This window comes from Pteropus alecto, unplaced genomic scaffold (assembly GCF_000325575.1).
Source record: "Pteropus alecto unplaced genomic scaffold, ASM32557v1 scaffold7, whole genome shotgun sequence".
Classification (NCBI taxonomy): Eukaryota; Metazoa; Chordata; class Mammalia; order Chiroptera; family Pteropodidae; genus Pteropus; species Pteropus alecto.
In genome coordinates this window covers 60,004,198-60,028,438 of record NW_006494614.1, presented here as the reverse complement: position 1 = coordinate 60,028,438, position 24,241 = coordinate 60,004,198, and the positions used below count along the sequence as shown (strand labels likewise).

At 46.3% G+C, this 24,241-nt stretch overlaps 1 protein-coding gene across 4 annotated transcripts in view; it reads right to left on the bottom strand.

Annotated features, from left to right (window-relative positions):
- KIAA0513 (KIAA0513 ortholog) overlaps nucleotides 1-24,241 on the bottom strand; it is a 118,714-nt gene that overhangs the window by 14,182 nt on the left and 80,291 nt on the right. For all 4 annotated transcript variants that reach the window (XM_025042761.1, XM_025042762.1, XM_025042763.1 and 1 more), the window contains 4 exons: nucleotides 6,368-6,855; nucleotides 4,151-4,250; nucleotides 3,154-3,227; nucleotides 353-423 (listed from right to left, as the gene is read on the bottom strand). In XM_025042761.1, the coding sequence (XP_024898529.1) occupies nucleotides 353-423; nucleotides 3,154-3,227; nucleotides 4,151-4,250; nucleotides 6,368-6,696 (574 nt within the window). In that variant the 5' untranslated portion in view covers nucleotides 6,697-6,855. The remainder of the gene's footprint in view (nucleotides 1-352; nucleotides 424-3,153; nucleotides 3,228-4,150; nucleotides 4,251-6,367; nucleotides 6,856-24,241) is intronic.

The following is a 24,241-nucleotide window of genomic DNA, read 5'->3' as shown; positions in this document are numbered from 1 at the left end:
CTCCCTTCAGCGCCAGCCCTGTGTCATGTTCTGCAAAAACCTGAAACTGATGTCCTCACATCTAGCAACTCCCGTCTATGAAACGTCCCGCTGGATGCGTTTATCGTCTTACGTTCCAACAGCTGGCGGTTTCCTTCGTACCGTGTCTTCCCCTGTGTCAGGGATCTCACTCCTTGCTCATTCCCTCCCTAACACCAGTTTCCATTGTTTCCTGGAAGCCTCACAACTTTGCCTTTAATTGGGAAGAAATCCTGATTTGATGCCATGTCAGAAGTTGACAAGTCTTGAGTTTTCAAGTTTGCCTTCCACGGCGACACCCACCCCCTACCACCACCACTGCCCCGTGTCTTACCGATGTGGTAGTAAGTGAAGCACATGGTCATGAGGTTCTTGGCAGGCCCAAAGTCATCCATCTGATGACACCTGAAATAAGAAGCAAGGTCGATTGGCAATTTTCTCACTGCAAGTTCATGAAACGAGACCAAAATACTTTGTGAACATGTCTAAATTAATACCTCACTCCCCAGATGCTATGTAGGAGAAGCAACAAAAGTGATCTCCCTTGTTTCAATTAGTTGAGTGACCCACAAGCACACGGCAAGGACTGGGTCTCATTCTGGGCAGGAAGGAGTTCACGTCCGTCAGTGTGGCCTCCTTCGCTTTTAAGGTAGAACAGCCCAGGCCTCAGATGCTCAACCCTAGGCACAGGAATGTCTGAGGTCGAAGCCAGTGGCCCTCTTGCCCCTGCTTCTCAGGAATTAATGAGTTAGAGGCTACACTCCAGTCAGTGGTGCTTGGACTTGAACAGCATCAGAATCACCTTGAGGGCACGGTAAGAGGTGGATTGCTGGGCCCTCCGCAGGGTCTGTGGTTTAGTAGGCCTGGGGTAGTGCCTGAGAATGTGCATTTCTAACAAACTCCCTTGTGAAGCTGATGCTCGGATGCTCCTGGCCCAGGGGTGGAATATGTATACCTATCTACCCTATGTCACTTGCTGAAAATCAAAGTATTGCATACCAGAACCTTTAATACACTAAAAAATGTTCTAGAAATGTAAAGAATTATACTGCCTATGTTACAACATACTTTCTATATTAAGATTATGAGACACACATAGATCCATTCAACTTAGCTAACAAAAAGAGAGGGGAAAACTTCAAAAAGAGGGCCTGTCTGCCACCAGGAATTTGTACTGTTATAGTCACAAACGCTATGATGCTATCTACTGCAGCACAACGAATGAGAAGAAAATGGAGAGCAATAACCTGAATGCCATCAAAAGGGCGTGAGTTAAATAAATTATGGTACACGGATATGTCAGAATACTATATATACAGCCATTACACATGCAGAACTATATGTAAATGGAATTTTTTTTGAAAAAATATGTATTTGCTGATATGTGTGCATCATTAACAGTGGTTTTCATTGGGAGACGGATCCAAAGTGAGAGAAAAGGGTGTGCGAAAAAGGCTTCCCTCTTCACGTCAGGCTTCTGTACTTTTGTGTCCTGTTTCCTTTTGCATTTTTCTTTTCTATTTAGTTTTTAACTTTGGACAAACATTACTTAAAGATGGAAGTCAACAGAAATGATCTAGATAGTAGATTAGGGCCATTTTTGTCTATCTTTTAAAATAAAGCTGATCTAATAAATTTAAAGAACTAAACTATTAATAAAACCATAAAAGACTAAATAAAAGTAAAAGCTAAAAATACTAATCAACTAAAAATGATAAAACTCATGTTTTAAAAATTAATGACTTTCAAAATATTACAAAGTTTTCTGTTTTTGCGAGTAATCGAAAATATATATGCTCACAGACAAAGTAATGGGAAGATTTTGTGGTTTGGCGGGGTTGAAACTTGAATTTAATTTTTCTCCCAATTTTATTTACTTAAGGAAAAATTCAAAGAAAAATTGAGAATTAGATAAGTTATATTACCATGGGGGACAAGCGCGATCTATGCAAATGAAAATTCCTACAGATGTGACTGTGCAGAAGCTGAAGTATCTTCAGTGCCCGAGAGCATCTTGCGTATAAGACAACCTGGGGGCCGCTTTACGTGGGCTCCTGACGTGCTCCCAGCCAGGGGCGGGGGCACACTCAGACTCCCCCCAGCGTGAGTGTATCCTGAACTTGGGATAATCCGAGCAAGTGCAGGACACACACCGATTTTCTGTTCTTTTGGTCACTTTCCTCCAGTATATGCCCCAGGTTCGTGGCAGGATCGAGAAAGGTGAGGAGACACCGAGACACAGGGGAATTAAAACTGAAGAGAAGAGCTACATTTCCGTTGGGATGAGAAAGGGAAGGACGAAATGGACATAGGGATGGGGGGGCATGTCCATGGCATAAGCCATGGGACAAGGACCTGCTTTGAGGCTACACTGAGGAGATGGGGCACGGGAGCTCAGGGATGGTCGGATCGGGGCTTCCCTCCACGCCTCCTTTTCTAACCCACGATCTGCCCCCTCTGCCTGGATCGTTAAAGCCACTGCTTGGTTCCCCGCAAGCAGAGATGTGTCCCCTAGATTCGTATTTGGAGGACATGTCACCCACTCTCATGGAAGCTCAAGACGTCTGAAGCAGGTCTGGCAGTCCTACAGCCACGGGGCCTCTGATGGAGAGCCCCGTGAGTCCCATGGCCTGCCTCCCACGGCCACTTGGGGCAGAGGGGCCCCATCCACTACCCTACTTTATCTGTGAATGCCTGTGTGATGAAATGCCTTGGCTCCAGCAGTGCCAAGGTTGTACTCAGGGCAGGCTATGCCATCCAATCATATCATTAAGTGGGAGGTTACTTAGTCTGAAATACTTCACAACAGAAAATCAAGAAAACTCCAGATCTCTGCTGGAGGAGGGTAAGGCCAACCGTGTATAATCACAGCCTGTCCCGGGAACCTGAGTGGAAGAATTTACTCACACCCAGCTGTGCTCCTCTAATCGCTATGCCCGGTGAGGACCGCTTGCTAACTCCCTTCCGTGAGATGCTGGTCACGACTTCTCCCTTTAGCTGCTACTGGGTGTATCACAGCAACTGTGAGCTGATGACTCGTGCTGGCTGTTACTCACAACCAGGTTATCGTGGGGCAGGGGAGGGACGGAAGACAAGCTCCATAGGACAAAAGCTTTGAGCAACAGCATTACTTACTCGAACAGGACCACTGCAAAAGACTGCACCAGGCGGTAGAAGGTCGGCTCTGAGACACACTTGGAATTGCAGCGCTGACCAGGAAGAGAGCAGACACGTCACCGGGGCAACCAGGTGGCAGAGACACACTGCATCTCAGAGAGGCTGTGGGCTTACCACGCCGAGCATCTCCCAACAGCTGGGATGCAAGCTCAGGACCGTAACAGCCTCGCCTGCTCTGCAGAAACCAGGACCCCGGCAGGGTGCTGGCACCCGGCACACAACCCGCACTTGGCAGAGCACAGGCAGACATTTTCCTGTGTCTCCTTGTGAGATTTTTAAAAACCAGGAACTTCTCACTCTCACCCACACACGGAACTGTATGGAGGGACAAAACCCCAAGATGACAACACTGGCTATTTCTGGATTGTAGATTTATGAGTAGTTTTTCTATTTTTGCTATCTGCATTTTCTAATTTTTCTTTGAAGAATAAATTGTGACAAAAATACTTTAAAAACTAGGAATTTAAGCCACTTTATAGAAAAAAAAAATCAACTGGATATTTATAAAATAATTCTTTTCTGAACTTACATGGCTGTCGTCTTCCATATATTATCTTTACAAAAACTGAATATTGTGGGTTATTTAATAAAAATATGCATGGACATAATAGCCCACAGGCTCGCCTTTACAAAAAACTAACTTTTCTGGAATTTCATGTGATCGACAGGCCAGTTTGCTCACTCATTCCTTTCCAGTGGGGCATCCAAATAAACTCCTTCCTACTTCCCACTATTCTAAGTAGGCCTTTTCAGAACATCTTTAGGTAAGTGTTATTTTTTTCTGTCGGGTCATTGCCCTTGACTTTTTCTCCAGAGTGGAGGAATTAAAGAGAGAGAGAGGATGCAACTTATCACGAGCCCGTCCCCGTTACCTGGGCAAGCCTACCCACCCTTACCCGGGTACTCCCCCATCACCTCCCTTTACCTGGGCACTTCTCCCAGCACCTGCCCTTACCTGGGCGCTCACATATCGAGCAAACCACTCCCGGCCTTTGCCACTCTCGCTGCTGCAGTACTCGCCAAACTTGGCTTTCTCCTCCTGGTCCAAGTCCTCCCTGAACAAAAGAGCAAGGGGGGAAAACGACAACCTTCAATCTTCTGCGACAAAAGAGGTTACAGTAGGGGGAAGAGGAAAGAGGGGAACTAATAGGAATTGTACCCCAGCCAAGTACAGAGCCTGACTTACATCGGCTCATCTCTCCCTCTCGGCAACGCCGTGAAGAAACAGTATTACTTCTATTTCATAGATAAGGAGACAAGCTCAGAGGATCGGATACAGCTGGGGAGCTGCAAATGGGGACTCAGTCCAGACTTCCTGGCTCCAGAGCCTACGCTCCTTCCCCTTTGTCCTCCAGCCTCCGGTGAAGTCCCAGAACTAGTAAGAGTGACAAAACCCAACCCTCCAAACCTCTGGGGGCTTGGTTCTCCAGGTCATCCAACTCCCACTAATCTTCGGTTGCTGCAGGCAGCGTGGATCTTCCCACTGAATTCAAGTCAGCTGGACACACAGCTCTGATGGCACCTCCCACTAATCAGGAAGGCATGGTTGCTTATTCCTCTGAGTTTGTGAAAATCCAGTCTGCTCTCCTAATCTCGCTGTGTGTGTGAGGGGTGGAGAAGGGGGACCCCAGAAGGTCACCACCTCCAGGGTGGACAAAGTGCTCACTGATCTCAAACCGCTTCTGATCGCTCTTCGCGGGGGCACTACTCTACTCCAAATTCAATGTTGACAAAAATGGAGCAAGGGGCTTAAGGCTGATTGGCTCATGCAATATTTCATTTATTTAATGTTCTGTAGAAAACATGTTGGTCTCATTTATCCGCAAATACCAACACCAGATGAAATTTGAGAATTTGACAGCCGTTCGCAGTGATTTTTGGAATGTTCTTGAAAATGTATTCGATTCAGCTGTCCGTGTTCCAGACCGCCAACAGTCTGCTGCAAACACAGACCTGCCTTCCTGGCAAATTAGCAAGCTTCTGGGCTTTGTCCCCTTTTCATTAACTGCGTGTGCTCAAAGAAAGCTGACTAATTTCAGTGTTAGTCAAACAAAATAAGTAGGAAGCTCCATCTACTGTTCTCCCAGAATGCCTTCAACATCAAACATAAACGTACTTTTTGGACAAAGATTTGGCTTATCATTGAACTTATCCCTTTTTTAACTTCATAGAAAATCAAAGCACACCTGAAAAAGGCAGGCACCAGCCTTGCCAGTTCACAAACGAGGGACCTAAATCATGATAAAAAATAATGTACTTTGCAAAGTGTCAACAGTCAGAAATTCTTATTGCTTTAAGGAAATTATAACATTTCTCCTTCATCCAGAGTGTCTCGGATCATGTGTGCAAAGAGTCTAGAGGCCTTATTAAAAGAAAAACTTGGACTCACTGGGGCGGGATGGGGTCCAAGACTGTATTTCTAACAAGCACCCTGTAATGCTGATGCGCCGGGCCCACAGACGACAGTCTCAGTAGCAAGACCTTCAGCCTGAACGTGCTGCTGTGAATGACGCAAGGCCACCAGTAGACAGCTACACCCACGAATCAGGGTTTGTTTCCCCCGCCCTTGCCTCTGTTGAGATATTAACACATGAGGATAGAAGAGCTAGAAGCCTGTCCACAGATTCCCTGCTTCTCTATCTACAATCTAACTCCCACTTCTGCTTCCTGCTGCTCCAATTGTTCATGCTCCTTACCTACCCCTTCAAGGGCTGTGAAAGAAAGACAGGAAGAGGTGAGAGGAAGGGTCCCCATCCTGGCAGCTGCTTAAGGCTCGTCTTCCCTTGAGAATCACGAGGGGCATGGGTCACTGAAACCTTGTCTCATATTGCACCTAAATTTAATGTCAGCTAGTAATTGCGGCCCCCTAGAGAAGTATGACCCTGACATCGAATGCCAGCGAGGAGCTAACCTGAGAGTGCTCAGACACTGGGCAAGCAAAACTAGTGTCCTCTTGGATTCAGCCACGGTGTGGGCAGGGTGTCAGTGGAGTGGTCGATGCACTGGGTGGGGGGGAAGAAGGGGTGAAATTCCCCAGGTGGTCCTATCTGCAGCCCAGGATGGAGTCGCGAGCCACCAGGGAGGCCCATCGCTGGCTGGTGAGGGACTGGAGGCCCTGGCCATGGAACAGCCTGCTCAGGGATAGAGCTGAGAGCAGGGCCCAGGGGCTTACCCCCCGGAGAAGATCTTCTCCACGTAGCTGCGCATGAACTCCCTGAGCTCCAGGGCCTCCTCGTCCTTGGCCGACTCGGTGCTCTGGTTGGAGGAGAAGGACTCGTTGGAGGAGGAGCGGCGGTACTGGTTCCAGGACGGGTGTGAGGGTGACTCGCCCATGTCGTTCTCGCTGTCTGCTGACTCCGTGGTCTCACTCTCTGAAGCACCGTCACCCTGGGAGCTGTCCCCATCCTGCAGCTTTGGTGGCAGCGTCTCCAGAGGCGAGGAGGCAGATGGCTCAGTCCCAAAGTCAATCAGCGAGCCCACGGGGACCTCCGGGGCCTCCATGGCTTGGGCGGGCTGCCGAGGAGGACGCCAGGTGGGGAGGCTGGTGGACTGGGCTCCCAGGAGCGTCAGTGGGAGCCCACCCAGCACATGTGAGTTGCTTGGCAGCTGCTGGCCACCAGGAGTGTATCCTCTGAGGCAGCTCACGTGGCCCTAAGGCATCTAGGACAGAAGCCCATAAACAGATCAGCAGGAGAGCAGCTCCTTGTATAAGGGGAATTCAGCACCAAGAATCCAGACTTAAAAGAATGAATTAGGTCTCCAAAACCTCCAGAATTTGGGACATCTCTACACTGCCATCATTCTCCTCCTCTGCTTTACTGTTAAAACACCTGGTATGTACCTGGTGGGCACTCAATAAATATTTGTTGAGTAATGGAACAAATAAACACCAACAATCAGGATTTCTCCAAACTAAGCAAATAGACTTCAAGAGGGTGGCATCTGCCAGCCGTCTCCCCACTCTGGCCTACCAGACTGAGGCCAGTAAGTAAAAAGGCCGACCACAGGCTGGAATCGGAAAATCGCTAGAGACGCACCTGCCACATGCTGTCGGGATCAACAGCTTTGGAAGTTGAGTGTCAGGAGGAGTTTCAGGAAAAGCGGCTTCTGCTAAGCTCACCTCCTGGGATCACATCTCTTCCTTCTTAGGCTCCTTCTTTTTAACATTTTTCCACTCAAGACCCAGACCCTTCCCAGGCTTCAGACATATGTTCTTTCTCACCGTGCCTCCCAAACCCTCTGAAGGTTTCTAAGCAGCACTGGCGGCCTGGACCCAGCCTCTCCCTCCGGCCCGCTTCCCGACAGCTATCCTGGATGACAGGGTTCCGGTGTCTGTTCCTTCTGCTCCTTAGGCTGGGCGGTGCTATCTGTGCTCATCCCCACCTGGGATTCTCTCCATCCCTCAAGGCTTGGCTTACTGAGTACCAGGTCTGAGAAGCTTCCCTCCACTCCTATTCAAAACAATTTACTGAGTCCTCCGTGGCCCCTGGCATTTATTTACACTCACTTATAATTCTGCTTGTTTGAAGGGTAGATATTAGTATTGCTGTTTATCCCACCAAAGTATAACCCCTAGAGGCTGGGCCAGGCCTTAGCCACCTTTGGAGCAACCTGGGTGCCCAGCGCACAGTCTTGACTAAATAGGTGTGCGCTGTACGTTTGCTGAATGATGAACAGACCTGACTGTGAACGCGCCCTAAGAGTCGGGAAGCTGGCAATGCAGGCTACACAGTGGCGGAGCTGGGAACAGAACCTTCATTTCTAAACCAGGTCTCCTGTCGGCCAGTTCAGGAGTCACCTGCCGGTTCTCCTTCCCAGGGACGAGTGGCAGACAGTGAAGCAGGAAGGAGAAGCCCTCTGGACGCCTCAGCTCCTCCAGGCTGGAGCACATCTGGAGCCTGAGCCATGTCCCTCTCTTCCCCTGTTATAGACCCAAATATCTAGGACAACACCTGGCACATTGTGGCCGCCGATATTGATGAACTTATGCATCTTCCAAGGGTAATTCAATATCAAATCTGCATCTAGTGACTGTTAAGAGGTTAATGTTCACTAATTGATGATGGGTTCCTCCAAATTCTCCTGCCCAGGGTATTTTGAAGTGCCCGGAGTCAGAAATATGGAATGGCTGGCTCCTTGTCAATGGAGTGGCAACGGCACACCTTCAGTGGAGTCCTACAAAGCTTGCCTTAGTCCAAAAAAGCATAAACTTGGCACAAAAGAACTTTCCAGGCCAGGAGAACATCATGGGCTCAGCTGTACACTGGCACTCAGAGGGCTTGAATTTAAGGAGTGGCGGGCTGGCCTGGGGCAGCCTTGGCTCCCCACTCGCCAGCTGAGTCAGTGAGCAGTGGCTTCTGCTCTCTGGGCCGGGGTCACTCTGTCTGAGACATCAAGGTCAGGTTAGATCTCTAAGGTCCTTCTGGCAATCATGTTTTCAGACTCCCCAAAGAACAGAATGTCACACCTATAATAACATATCTGATAGTAAAATGGAAAATTACATACTAGTGACCTGCAGTCACTAGGATAGGAAAATGGAGTCAATCAATTTATAGTATAAATTCACCTAAATCTAACTTAAAAATCTATATTCTAATAGATATGCCATGCCAACTACTCAGATAGGTAAGGCGCACACCATTATTTAATGCTTAGACAATTCTTCAACCCATACTAATAACCACACATAGAGATAGGCAAATTAAAAACAATTAGGTACCATCTTATACCACTAAATTAGCAAAACTTTAAAAATTATAATCCAAATGCTGATGAGGTTATGGTACAACTAATATTCTCAAACACTCTTGATAATAGAGATAAATAAGACATTAGAAAGCAATTTCTGTAATTCTTATTTTTCTCTCCTCTGATCCAGGAATTCAAATGCTTGGAATTTATCCTAAGAAAATAATTCAAAACGCTCAAAAACAGTCATGTGGAGAAAAATGCTTATTGCAGTTGTACTTCTAATCCTGATAAATTGGAAGAATGTCTAAATATAGTAAAATGGCAAATAAATTCTAACAATTTGATGCAATAATAATCAGTGTATATGTAATTAGAAAACAGTTAGAACATCAGTGAATGATGTTCACTTACAGTTAAGTAAACAAAGTATTCTACAGCCAACAAATAATTACTAACCCTACTGCATGCCATCTCCTGTTCTGGGTGCTGGGAATACCAAAGCGAATGAATTTTAATTTTATTATAATTACAATTATGTATACATATTGAAAAAGGACTACAAGATAGACGTGTATTATAGGGCTAGCACTGAGGTAATTTCCCCTTTTAAATTTTGTTCTTTACCATAACAATGCAGTTTGTAATAAATAAAAATTCAGAGGGAAAAGGAAACAAGCATCTTGAAACATTTCAAGTGTTTGGAAGGGCTGCATCTATTTACCAAAGCAGAACCCCCATGGCACAGGAGGTTCAAGATCAGACCGAATTATCATGGCTATTTCTGGTTTAGCCTGAGGCTGGAAATTCTGAGAGGACATGAGTCATCCTTTCCCAGAATCCTCTGCCCTAGGCTCAGGAAGGAGGGGACAATGTGACAGGGAGAAGCACAAAGCAAAGGCCCAGTCCTGGGCTGTGCGTGCAGTGTGGGCCGCAGTGTGCAGGCCCAGGGGACCTGCGTACTATCATCTCCTGCCACTGCCCATGTCCCACACCCAACCCTTGGGGCTGCCTCAGCCCAGGGATCTTGTCTCTCTCAGGAGAGAAGGCCGGGGCGCCAAGCCTATTCATGGAACAAACAGCAGGGTGAAGAAGCCGTTTGTGCTGGGGGCCTGGGAGAAACATAACTACAGGCCTCTGTGCAGGACAGGGCGAGCATGCCAGGATCACACACCTCACGTGGCTACCTGTGTTGGGCCAGCCAGAGGACACAGATGAAGTGGGCCCAGCAGGGACTGAATTCACTGTCCCTGTTCAGGACCAGCCAGGTGTTGCCATGTAGGATCTTGGGCCCAGTGGCATCAGATCTAAAGAGCTTTCCAAATAACACGGAAATCTGCAACATAAAATCTTCTAATTCTTGAACACTGGCGAATATAAATTTATTTCAAAATACATTGTGGGCCAAAGAAAACACATCTATAGATTGCGCCCCAATCCATTTGCTTTGTTTTGCACACAAGGAGGCTCCAGACTCTAAGACTCAGGGTTTTAAATCACAGCGGAATTTTTGCAACTACAGAGCATGAATATTAAAAACGCTTTTCTACAGACCCAAAGCAGAGCAAACCTTCTCACGATTGCACTTCTATAATTCATTTCCTAAACCTATGGCAGACGTTTCTACTCATCAAATTAGGCTAAAATTCTAAGTCAACCTCTAATTTCCAGTGGCCTTAATCACCCATTTGGTCAGCAAATAATTTTTGAGCAGCTACTATGCATCAAGTACTATGCAAAGAGCTGGGGATACAACCATAAATAAGGCTGTATAAAGCATCTGATCGTGTGTGTGTGTGTGTGTGTGTGTGTGTGTGTGTGTGTGTGTGTGTGTTGGAAGGCAGCGGGACAGTAAGAGACAGTTAATAAAATGAAAATCGTATCAAGACGTATCAAGGCGATGTATCTAAGAGCTCTGAGTTGGGGCTTCTTTGGAGTAGGGGTCAGGGAGGCAGACACCTCAGCTGAGACGGAAGGAAGACTCGAAGGTTTGCTGAGCTGAGTGCAATGGTCTGGGCCGAGGCAACAGCCTGCACAGAGGCCCTAAGCAATGATAACTTTGGAAAGTTCAGGAACCGGGAAGGCTAACAAAGTGGAGAGCAGCTGTTCCAGAAGAGGCTGGCTGCGTGGGATGGGCCAGCTGTGCAGGGAGGGCTTGTCGGCCACGGTTGGAGCCTGGAATGTGTTCTAGGCCTGCTGGGCGGCCACAGGAGGAGAGCAGGTGGCCTTGGAGAACAGGATGAGAGCAAAGGGGCCAGTGGTCATGTTCTAGTGGGAGGTTTCCTGACCTCCTGCGGCCACCTCCTTCCCCCTAGCCTTTTCCCGCCACCGTGGCCCGGCTGCAGAAGGAACTCGGAAGGCGATTGCCTTCCTGTGGCTGTTCAGCCACATCCCCACGGGGTTTTGCTCAAACTCTGATTTCTCCAACACCCCAGAGCAACCAGAGGTAGGACTTCTCTAGGAAGCTGACATTGAGCAATTAGACAAGGTTCTCTGGGGAGAATCCGGAACTTTCTGTAACTCTGCCCCTTGCCGTAGACCTCAGGCAGCTCCCTCTCTTTTACTGTCCCCAAGAACTATTAGACATGCTTCTCCTCCTACAAAAAGAAGAGACTGCAAAACGTTGCTGGACCAGCACACATAACATGTATGGCTCACGTTCATGCCCATCTGGCTCGTCTGTCATCTCACATCAGTAAATCCGGGATTGGAGAGGTTCGGCAGGGTGCCCTGCACTCAGCTAGGAGGTGATGAATCACCGAATGCAAAAGCAGGTCACCTTGCAAAGCCCATGCTCTTCCTACAGCCACCTCCCTGATGCTCCCCAGAGGACACATTACTAGAAGTGGAGTTGCTGGGTCAGAGGTTTTTTGCACACTATGAAGGCTTTGATGATATTGCCAAATTACCACCCCCAGAGTCTGTACCGTGAAGATCTATACTTTGTGGGTTCTATATGTGTACAATTTGTTTCAACTGTAAGGTCAAAACACCACCTAACCTCAAATTCAGAACTCTGATCTGTTTGTTTCGCTCTCGGTTTAAGTGTAGGGCACTGAACGAGGAGGGGCAGGTTCATTTTGCAGATGAGGGAGCTGTGAGGCCGGCTGTGTCTCTGGGGGGCCAGAATATCCCCAGCCTTTGTCTGAGGGATCTGGTGTGACTACTTTGCCTGATGACCAGCCCAAACAAAGAAAAACTAGCCTCTTTTTCCTTGAAATTCAGCTCCACTCAGTCAGACAGGGAAAATCGTTTCAATCCATACCAGTTTTCTATTTTGGAAAACATGGATTTGCATTTGTCTGCCCGAATCATTTGGATTATTACCAAGATAAATGAGATCGCACATAGCACGTCTTAGAAGCAGCATCATAGGGAGATGTGCTGGCCCCTCTCAGCTCGTGGGGGGAAGCTGAAGAAGACCCCCTGGGATGAGAGACAGCTGAGAAAAGAAATCAAGGATGATGTTATCAGAGCAGTTGATGCTTTGCAAGGCACAAGAATATGTAAAAGTTGTGGTCCATCCTTGACCAGTCCATCGCGTTGCTGGGGCAGTATTGCGTTTTCACTTCCACTTTAGAGGTGGGAAGTCTGCGGCTGGAGGAGGGAGGTGTGTGGCTACGTGGGGGTCACCTGGTAGGTAGGTGCAGAGCATGACCACCTACTGTTTGGGACTAATGGGCGAAGGTACCTTTAGATGCTGCCTGAGCTTCTACAATATTTTGACCTCTCTCCAACCACAACTTGAATGTCATCTGCTGGAGCGTCAGTAAAGCAGTGAGCTAACCTCCCCATAGAAAACCCACCTTATTTTGCCTAAATGTGGTAGAGGGCCAGTAAAAACTATGAAGCAGGATGGCATGTAGATTATACTAAAAGATCCTCTACCCTGAGACTCCAGTTCATAAGACTGTTCAAAACAATTTACTGAGTCCTCCGTGAACCCTGCCTGCCCCGTGCAAAGGTTTTGTCCGAACAGAGAGAAGGTGAGGGTCTTGGGTGGGAAATGGTATTAATAAGTTTCCCCCCAACAGTCACCAGACTTACGTTAACACTGGGATTTAACCCTTGAAGGATGGCTTACTCCCTAGATGTGGGCACCCTACTTCATTCATGTAGCTTTCTTTGACTAAAGTAGCTACTGGTCAATTGAATGCCCGCCTACAGCTTTTCAATAAATGTCCTTCCGGAAGCATGCCCAAAGAACCCTGTGTGCTTGCGATCAGAGGGTGTCCCGAAGAGACTGACTCTGCATGACCTGTGATAGAAGGGAAGGGTCAGTGTGACTAGCTAAGGAGGCCGATGAGCCTTAGTCCACCCAGGAATGGGGCCGGGGCTCAGCCAGGAACAGACTTCGGGTCTGATGACACCTTCTCAGTTTGACATCTTAGCGGGATGCAGCTCAGGACTAGAGGAGACAGCCTGGCCAAGGGGGAATGCCCAATTCTAACCATATATGGCCCAGCCCAAGAAGCTGAGTGGGGATGCTTTGCACCCCTGATGCCTGAGCAAAGTCACAGGGATACCGTGGAATATTTCAATTTTTGAGGGAAACACAGTAATAACTTGATACCTGCCAGACACAAAGCAAACTACGCTTGAAGCGTTCAGTTTCTCCATTAGATCACACTATATTCCTGTCAATGACATATCTTTGTGAAGCCAGATATTCAGCAGTTTACCATGATAAAAGGCAAGTATTGCACAAACATCAATGTGGAACATGAAAAGAGAGTGGCCATGTCTAATCTTATCCCAAGCATTAGAAGTTGTGCTGAACCCAACAGGCTTTAGAAGTTGTGATGAACCCAACTTACTAACATGTTCTGTTAGTAAGTATAATTGTGGTTGTTTAGGAATGAAATTAAAATATTTTTTCAAATGGTGTGGTAGGCTGAATAGTACCCCTTCGCAAATGTCGAGGTCCTAAGAACGTTACTTTACATGGCAAAAGGGACTTTGCAGATATGATTAAGCTCAGGGCCTTGAGATGGGGAGATGATCCTGGATCATCCAGGTGGATCTGACATAATCACAAGGGTCCTTGGAAGAGGGAAGCAGGAGGACCAGAGTCAGAGAAGACGGGGCTACGATGCTTTGAAGGTGGAGGGACGGGCACAGCCCAAGGATGTGGGTGGCCCCTAAAAGGTGGAAAAGGCAAGGGGATGAGATTCTCCCCTCGGGTCCTCCAGAAGGAATCAGCCCTACCGACACCTTGACTTTAGCCCGGTAAGACTGATTTTGAACTTCTGCCCTCCAGAACTATAAGACAGTAAATATGTTTTAAACCACTGAGTTTATGATAATTTGTTAAGGGAGCCACAGGGAATGAATACAAACAAACAGCTAGCACATTGTTAGGACATAAATTCTTAAGTTGTTCAGACTATTAGGTATTTGTTTTAGCCTAGGATGCCAGGAAAAAATGACCGAGACACTAAGGTGCTGTGAAAGTGTGGGAACCTCTGATCTAGAAAGAAGGTCCGGGGCCCATGCCCAGCAAGTCCCTTCTCTGCCACTTGCGCTTCCAAACTGATGTAGGATCTCACATCGATTCATGTCAAACGGATTCTTCTCAGCACTCAGTCAAGCTTGTGGAGATCATTCAGTTTTTATTTCCCTTTATTATAAACATGTCATCAGAGGAAGGCTTAGAAATAGAAAAGAGGAGGAAAAGCCTCTCGATCCCATAATTCCATGTGGTCTTTGTCAATAGGCGAACTTTTTTTTTTTAAACCATTTCAATTCCAAGAGAAATCTGAGTGTTTGCTTTGCATCTAGCCAGTGGCTCCTCCTCTTGTGACATCTACGGACATGCAGGTGACCCACTAAATAGTGTTCTCTGGTTCTCAGAAGAGTATTATATTTCAAACTGACCTAACATTGGTCTCCAGTCAGACCGGGTTGGGCTGTAGTAATTAGGGGAGACAGACCCCTGGCTTAGATTTCTGGCCTCTGAGGCTGTCTTGAGATAAGAGAACTTGATCAATTATTAGATTACTGTTATCTGCTTTTGTTCAGCGATTAAGCGACATAATAATGAACGGTTTTCAGGAAAATCATGCCTCACTGGAACAGCCGGAGGAGAGCAGAGGGAAAAGAAGGGAAAGACTTTCAAAACACTGCTACGCGCGATCGCTCGCCCGCTCGGGAAACTGCTGCGAGCGCGATGAAGACGTGGATCGTCGAGGTTCCACAGAGCCCTCCTCCGCTGCCCTGCGCACCGGTCTCTGCCCTGGCGCGGCCTCGACGCACGGGGCACGAGCCCTCCACCTTCCCGCTGCCCGCCCTCCGCTCCCAGCCGCGGCCACAAATCATTGGCCTCAGCAACCGTGGCGGCAGCTCCTCCTGCAATTGTTTAACACGCTGGGCTGCTCCCTCGGGTGCCCCTCTCCCTTTGCAGTCACAAGTCGGAGGGCTCCAGTGGGCTGGCCTGGGCGGGCCGTGGGGAGGGCGCCCCAAGATCCCCACTGCACAGCTGGGCCCTTCAGAACCTCGGCCAGACCGCAGCTGCGAGGCCTCGTGAAAACAGGCTTCCTGTTGCTCAGAACCTCGCACACTCTGAGACCGCACGGACTTCCATCTGCCCCTGTCAGGGGCTGAAGAGCTCCTAAAGCTTCTGACAAATAAATCTGCTCATCGTCTTCTGGCTGGCTCATAACTGACTCTGCCTTGGAATCTGAAGAGACTTTTGGGCAGTTGGGGCTATGAAGCAATAGTTGTTCCAATGAATGAATACACGTCGAATGAGAAGAACTGTCACTGATGTCTTTGTAGCTGTTCAGCCATAGATTTATATGCAGTCGATGTGGATCTAGGGCTACTTACAGGCCAGTGGCATCAAAGAAACCCATTACTGCAACTGGGCAATAAATATGGTGGCATTTGCTGGCAGTCAAGGTAAACACGAGAATCATACTGGGTCATGAAATTCTTTTCATTCTGACGAATTCATCTGCAGGGTAACTTTTGCCAAGAACTGAATTTAAAAATGAACTTGTCAATAAGGTCCTCATATGAAAAGATACTAATGATTATAATGAAAGTCTCTAACAAGGTCCTATAAAAGATACAGAGATGTTGGAACATACATTTTTTTTAAAATGACTCTCCAAAAATCTGAAGGCATCCACTAAATTAATTCATTATAGGTATTTGGGTGGAACGTGCTGCTAAGTGAAGATAACATCCCCCTGGTAATACAGGGATGGAGCGCCACACACCTGGAGACGTCATATTTAACATGGCCATGAGGGGCTCTCTCCCTCAAATACCAGATGTCCCAAAGGGCTGCTGGCAAGCACTGGATCACAAACTGTTCGCGGCTGATTTCTCTGAGGATCGCCTGAAGTGCCAACATTCTGATTTAATAATCAAAACAGGATCCATGTGCAGAAGTTCCCAGCAGGAAAGGACTGTCATTCTGCTGTGAACCTCGAAGAGGCTGACTTATTCCCCGGGATACAGACAGCAGCAGCATCTGAGGCAGCCGCAGGGGTATTCTTGTGGGGAGTGTTGCCCAGTGAGGATGAGAAGGACAGTGGCAGCTCCACCCTAGTCCTCCACAGCCGTGGGCAGGCACACCTGGGTCCCCCACAGGACGACCTGCCTATTGGCAGCAGGCTTGACAGAGGTGACCCTCTACAAGGAAGCACGTCTGAACTGGTGACTGATAGGAGGACTCTACTCCGGAGTGTCAGGGCTGCTCTCCAGTTGGCTGCACCTCTTTATGGTCTAGGATTAATGACCCTAGGACTGTGCTCCCCCAACAGGAGTTCCCTGAGAGTCAGAAGCCTTGTCCGTTTCCTCCACTATGGGATTCTCACAGCCAGAACAGTGCCAGGCACATAAGAGTTACTCAGTGAATATCTGTTGTTGAACACTCACAGCTAAGGGTTCAAAGGTGATCTCCATGGCCACAGGATGCTTCCCCCACCCAGCATGAGTCTGTAAAGTCGGCTGGCCCGCCTTGGCCCAATCACCACCACACACTTCCTCCCACTGCTCTTTCACTCCAAGAGGGAGAAAGCGGCTTAAGAAAGACTGTCAGGAAAATGCCATGCTGCCAATCTATTTATAGCTGAACAGAGAAAAAGCTACCAGACCACGTCTTGATCTCTCAGTCCGTGAAGGTTATAAGCCCTGCCCCCAAGCCATTCTGCTAGGCTGCATGAGGAACCACCACACAATTCCTGACCTAAATGGGCTTCCAATATAGCCCACAAGAAAGAAAGAAAAATCATTCAACAATTCAACTGGAACACAAACCTGTTTTGGGCATAGGTGCTTTGCGAAGCACTATAGAACCAATCTTTAAAAAGAGCACACCTAGTAAGAAGAATAAGACAAGTATGTGAGTAATTGTGCGATGGGGCAGAGGGCACCAGCACACAAGGTATCAGGGCTGGAGGACATGGTGGCTCAGAAAATGCAAGATCACACCCAAAGGTAAGGAAATTTGTCCGAGAAGACTGCCTGAGCTACATCTCTCTGAAGGCTGGGTCAATTCCTGCCAAGTCGGGGCCGGAAGGAAGAGAGGCAGCCTCGGAGGGTGACCCGTGTCAACAAAGTCCGGACATTTCCTATAGGGTTGGCTGTGAAACAGCCTGCATCTCCCTTTGGTTTGTGGAATGTAATGAGCTACCACTGCAGTGTGCCCTTGGGATAATGTAATTATTCTGTCTCCAATCAGGGACTTCCAAAGCATTTAAAAGATTTCTGATGGCAAAGTGTTGACAAGTGGTCCCAGCAATCGGCTTTTCTAATATGTCCCTGACCAGAAGAAGCCCAGGGTGGGAGGTTGGGGGAGGGACCAGGCGTCTGTGGAAGTTCAGGATCCACATTCAGGACCCTCATGCCATCCATCGCAACACACCCTAGCTCCTTGAGTTCAGGGTGCCTGCCGGGACATACTTGCATGTGGACAGGTGAAGCCGATTAGCCATAGCTCCCAAGAGAGGCCAGGCTAAACACGAATTTGGGGATCATGAACCAGAAGCACATGCAAAACACAGAACCACTTAGAAGGCAGAGAAGGGCTAAACTGCACTGTTGACAGTGAGAGCTAGGGAAGCACAGGAAGGGACACAGGTCAGTGTGGGAATTACAGGGGAGCTGCTCTCAGGAGAGTGAGCACAGATCGCCCCAAAGCCCTGCACACAGGCACCGCGCTGGGGGTTTGAATAGGGCTGAGAGCCCCAGCTGGTCAAAGAGACTAGAATTGAGCACATAGCTGCTGCAGCGATTAAGAATTAAGTACGACCCACAGCTTTTACAGGGGAAGTCTCTGAATCACTGTCTCTCATCTCTGAGGAAGCGAAGGTAACAAGTGGGGAGAAGTGAGAAAGGGCAGGCGTAAACCTCATTTTAAAGAGGAAGACAGCGGACGCTGTGCAGTAGATCGAGGGAGACAGCCCTGTCAGGGAGTACCTAAAAAGAGGTTACTAGCAGGATGGCTCTGCGGGCACCACAGAAGGTAGCGGTGAGGACTGAAGTCAGAACGTGATGCCAAACTATATTCTAGCACTGTCGTGTGTTTTTTTACAGACTCATAGATCAAGGGACACTGTGGAAGGAATACACTGGTATTAGCATGGTACTCAACAAATGCATCACAGCCTTGGGACAAGACCCAAAAATTTGGCCCCGAATGTTGTATAATTAGGGAGATTTATAGAAACTGGATTTCTTTATACTATAGTATACTTTTCTGTGTTTTTTTTTTCCTTTTTTTGCATTTTAAGATCTCTAAAATCCAATGTGTTTTATCATTGCTTTTAGCCAGGCCCGTTATGATACAGTTGTCATTGTCTGGAGACAAGAGTGGACCCTATTTCTTTTCAAAGCAATTAAAAAATAAGTTCAAAAGTACATAAATCATAATCATATTGCTGAATGAATTCCCTTGAAGTGACTTTCCCACAAACCAACTCCCACCTCAGGGAGCAGAACATGCCCCTCCCTCTGGGCCCAGCTCCTGGTACTCCCCTCCTCCCCAAAGGGAAATGGATGGAGCACTCCGTAAAGAGCATGTTGATGGCAGAGAGGATGGTATTTTACAGAAATCCATGGACTTTCATGGCTCTGGGACAACTTCAAAAGAATGGGCTTCTGAACGTGGAGAAGTTTTAGAAATCCTTTAACTGATTTATTTTGCTAATACTTTATTATGGACAAGGCTGATACTTGATAATAATCTATGTCTAAGTAATTCTAAAGAAGTTCTTTCAGTAAGGACAGAATAAAAAATCTAAGTAAAAACAAAGCATTGTGTGATAGTTTAAATGGCAGTGTTTTAATCTTTCTTCACAGTGCATAAAATAATAGCCAATCTTACAACTGATGAGGTCTTCGATTCGATGAAACGTGGTGGTTGAGCCACCTTATCCAGAGTCAACTTGGAAAGATATCTGTCACTCACTAATGGGCAAAGGTCTCCAGTCCAGGCTCTATCCTACATCTTCATTAATTACTCAGATCTCAATGCAAATAACATGTTAATGGAGAACGTGGGGGACATAAAGCCAGAGGGACAGTTAATTCAGAGAATGACACAACTGGGACTCCAAAAGATTTTGGCAGACTTCACTAGTGGGCTGCGTCTAAAATATGCCTCCTTGAAACCACAATGGGATATCACTTCACATCTATTAGAATGGCTATGATCGAGAAGACAAGAGATAACAAATGCTGGCGAGGATATACAGAAAAGGGAACCCTGCACACTGTTGGTGGGAATGTAAACTGGTGCAGCCACTATGGAAAATAGTATGGAGGTCTCTCAAAAAATTAAAAATAGAACTACCATATGACCCAGCAATTCCACTTCTGGGTATTTACCCAAAGGAAATGAAATCACTATCTTGAAGGGTTATCTTCATCCTGTGTTCACTGCAGCATTGTTTCCAATAGCCAAGACATGAAAACAACCTATGTGTCCACCGATTGATAAATGGATAAAGAAAATGTGGCACAGGTACGCACACACATGTGTGCGCGCACACACCCACACACACACATAACGGAACGTTATTCAGCCATAAAAAAAAAATCCTGCCATTGGTGACATGGATAAAACTTGAGGGCATTATACTAAGTGAAATAAATCAGACAGAGAAAAACGAATACCGTATGATTATATGTGTAATCTAAAAAACCAAGTCATAGAAACAGAGATCGAATTTGTGGTTGCCAGAGGCAGGGTGTGGGGGAAATGGGTGAAAGCGGTAAAAAGGTACAAACTTCCAGCTATAAGATAAATAATAAGTTCTGAAGACGCATAGCCTGGTGACTATAGTTAACAATGTTGTGTTGTATATTTGAAAGTTGCTAAGAGAGTAGATCTTAAAAGTTCTCATTACAAGACAAAAATATTTGTAACTATGTAAGATGATGGATGTTAACTTACGTGATCATTCACAATATATATAAATGTCAAATCATTATGTTGTACACCTTAGATGTACACAATGTTGTATGTCACTATCTCATAAAACTATAAAAATAAAAGGCACCTCTTCACAGGAAATTCATTTATTTGCTGGACGTTTGTTGAGGGACTTCTGTGTGCGGGGCATTTGTGGGAGCAAAGAGGTGATGACAACATGGTTTCTGCCTTTGAATAACTCATAAATTATTAGTGAGAGAGTCTGACATTTTCACCTAAAACTATACAAGTCCAATACCGAGAGGCAATTCATTAGTTGACAGTATGTGCTCTGAGTCGATGTATTTGATGCTAACAACAACAAAAAACTCTAAACTCTAATATGCATTGTCAAAAGCACCTGATCCAAAACAGGAGTGACAGTTTCACTCAACTCTGCTTGTGCCAGTCAGGCTGCTCCTAGAACATCCTGCCCAACCACGCCGTGAAAGGAACGATCAGCCTCTCTTACGGCATGTAAACACATCCAAGGACCCACGTGCATTGCTGTCCTCAACTGTTAAGTCCAAAGCAATCCATTGGGATGTATCATTTTGGAAAAAATAATAAATATTAAATTAAAAAATATTAAATTAAAGTGCAAAGGCATTTTAATTTAATAAATGATTATAAGACTTAAAAAAAAGAAAAATGAGAGAACTACTGTGAATTTGAAAAGCACGCAAAAAAAATAAAAGTAAAAGCAAAAGCCTATATTATAATGGTGTCATCTGAGCAACGGTGAGAAAGTCCAGGACATTTACCATGGGGGTGAGTAACTTGAGAGACAAGACGGTGGTCTTCAAATTTGCAAGGAGTGGCCACGTGACAGAGGGATCAGATTGTTCTCTGTGGCTCCAGAGGGAGGAACGAACCTAACAGGGGAGCCCTGGCAGGGCAGCAGTCTGCACCCACCAGAACGGCCCCTCCAAAGCCCCCTTTTTCAGGAAGCTGGAAGCGGAAGGTGGACATTTGCTGTTAGCAGGTTAGTAGCAGGAGAAGCTGTCAGACCTGTAGGGCTTCATGCGGTGCCCACTCTGAGATAACATCTTACGATGCTCAGTGCGGGCTTCTCTCCACTGCAGCTGTCATAATGGTTATACCCAACAATAATTCCTATTTTATGACCTCTAGGAAGAAGGAAACATCTAAAATGTCCACAGTGCACAGGAAAAAGATAATGGACCATCTGCGGGTTCCCCAACGCAGTGAGACAGCAAGACAGCATAATTCTCCACAGATTTCCTAATGAGACCGTGACTTCACTAGGTCAATAAATGCTGGGACAGGGCTGTGCAAGAGACAAACTCCCTGCCTCACAGAGCATGCGGTCTGGTGATCTTGCCTCCCTTGGTTCGGCAACAGTGTGGAAGGCTCCAGAACAAACTCCAATTCACCACAGTGCCAAAAACCATAACAGTCCAGAAGGTCAATCAGCCTCCGGTGGATTAGAGGGGAAGGAAAAAGGATCTCTGATTACACGCCAACGGCTCCTCCACAACCCAAGCCTTTGAGGTTTCTTAGTTATTTGAAAGTTGTACTAAGTCCCAACTCAAAAGCCACCTCCCACAGGCACCTGGATATACACTTTACCCTTCACTAATGTTTGACTCATCCTGGGAAATTCCTCAGGCAGATTGGTGGGCCCTCCAGTTCACAGCAACAAGGAGGGATTTACTGACAGCTATTTTTTTTGTTTTTTATTAATTTTTGTTATTAACTTACTAAGTTGGTTCCCTTATAACTGAATGTTAGCATTTACTACCAGCCATGCCCCACTCCCTTGGTGAGCAGCTGTACCTCTTTAATAATAGAAGGACACAGCTAACAATTCAGGGACAGCTGGATTCAGTTTGGATATAGACCCCTTTCGCCTTCCATTCTTTTGGGTAATTTGGCAAAATAAGTGCATATTGCCCCAACCACTAGTATGGAGATAGCAATACTCAATTATTGGATCGGATTAGGCTCCCTAAAGATCTGAGACTTGGTCCTTGGCCAAAGAACCCAATGGAAGGTAGGTTTGGCACTCAACAAATGTCCATTCTCTTCCAGCTTGGTGCTTTGCTCCTGTTGGCCCAATAAAGGGCCAAAGCAAAGAGCTGTGTGCACTGGACATCTGCGTCTCTGTGGGAGAAAAGGGTCTGGGCGAATCCTCCTGGACGTGGGGATCACCTGGCAGCCTAGAATAAGCATTCTGCTTAAAAACTGGCAGCGTTCATCATTGCTTAGTCATGACATCCGTCATCTCTGGCTGGTGGTCAAGGCGCTCTGCAATCTGGAGGTACTTGAGTCTGCCCACGCAGCTCTCCAAGGGCCACACGCAAAGGTGAATGCTGCCACTCTCCAAAAGCAACCTTACATAAGCATTTGGTTGTCGGTTTCTTCAAGACAGAACTTCTGCTTTAATCAGGCTAGTTTCACCTCTCTCATGCATGCTCTCTCTCTGCCTTTGCTAACGCTTTCTTCATTTCCCTGTACACACTACCTGTACCTCCCTCTGACTAAATCTCTTAGCACATCCAAAGCCTGCTCAGCATGGAGAAATCTGAAAATTGTTATTGTGTTACTCTGGTGTTTTGCATAGGTTATTTGTGGTCTTTTGAAATCCTCCTTCATGCCGAAACATGTTTAACAATATTTTTAAAGTCTATTTAATCTACCCTAAGGAGATAAGCCAAAATATGGCCAAAAAACCTATATGCAGCATTATTTATAACAACAAAAGTTTAAAATAATCTAAATGCTCAAAAAGAAAATTATGTAAATTCTGTTACATTAATTATGGCACTTCACTGAAATATTATAGAGCAATGATAACATGGCATCATGAAAACGCTTGTGTTAAATGAAAATGAAATGAAAAAGTGAACAACCCAAGATGGAAAATTATACTTTCCCCATTTACAACAATGTAAAAATAATAAAGGAATGCCACAGCTATCCCGTGTATCTTACACTGTTGATATAAGGATCAAATGAGCTGATAAAAAAAAAAAACAAAAAAACAAAAAAACCTGTCAAATGGCTAAAGTAGTATATGAATTCCAAACAGTATTCATAGTAGGCATCTGAAGAATGTCCAGTACATGAATCAACAGGGCAAGAGAGACTTTAAAGATCACATCAGGATCAGAGGCCCCGGAGGAAGTGGCCACTTCAATAGTTCTGCTTTATGATTTCTGGATAGTCTTTGTTCTCATTGTGTCGACATGTGTAGATGGAAATTCAATGACAGATAGCGGTATCAATACTTCACTCATTCAGAAAGTCTTTTAACAAAGCAAGAGTTACTCCTGCAATAAAGGCTTTGCTTTATTTGAGTGAATGAGTGAGTGAGAGTAAGAGAGAGAAAGAGAAATCTACTCTAAGAGATTAACGTCTTTATCAAGCCCAGATCAGATTCTGCAGCATGCGCCTACCTGGTGCCTACCTGGATATAAACACTAGATATCCTAGATTAAAGACTCTTTATTCTCAGAGACTCTTTCTCTACTTCTCTCTGTATACTTTCCCTAATGTTCCTGGTAGAGAGAAATAAAGCTCATTTGCTTACAGTCAAATCATTCGCTTCGACCTGGCAGCCTGAGTGGGTGCTGAGGAACTTCCCACTCTGCAAGGGCAGGTATGTAAAGATGGGGACGAGGAAATTTCAAAGGAAAGGATTCCATACCTCCTTTAACCCCCGAGCCTAAGACCCCGGTCCATGGCCAGTTAGAAACAGGGCCTCACAGCAGGAGGTGAGCAGTGGGCAAGCAAGTGAAGCCTCATCTGTATTTGCAGACGCTCCCCAGCGCTAGCATCACCGCCTCAGCTCCACTTCAGATCATCATCAGGCATTAGATTCTCATACGGGCCAAAAAGGTTGGGGACCTCTGCTTTATGTGACTCTGCATATTGGGTATTTCTATCAATATCTATAATCTTTCA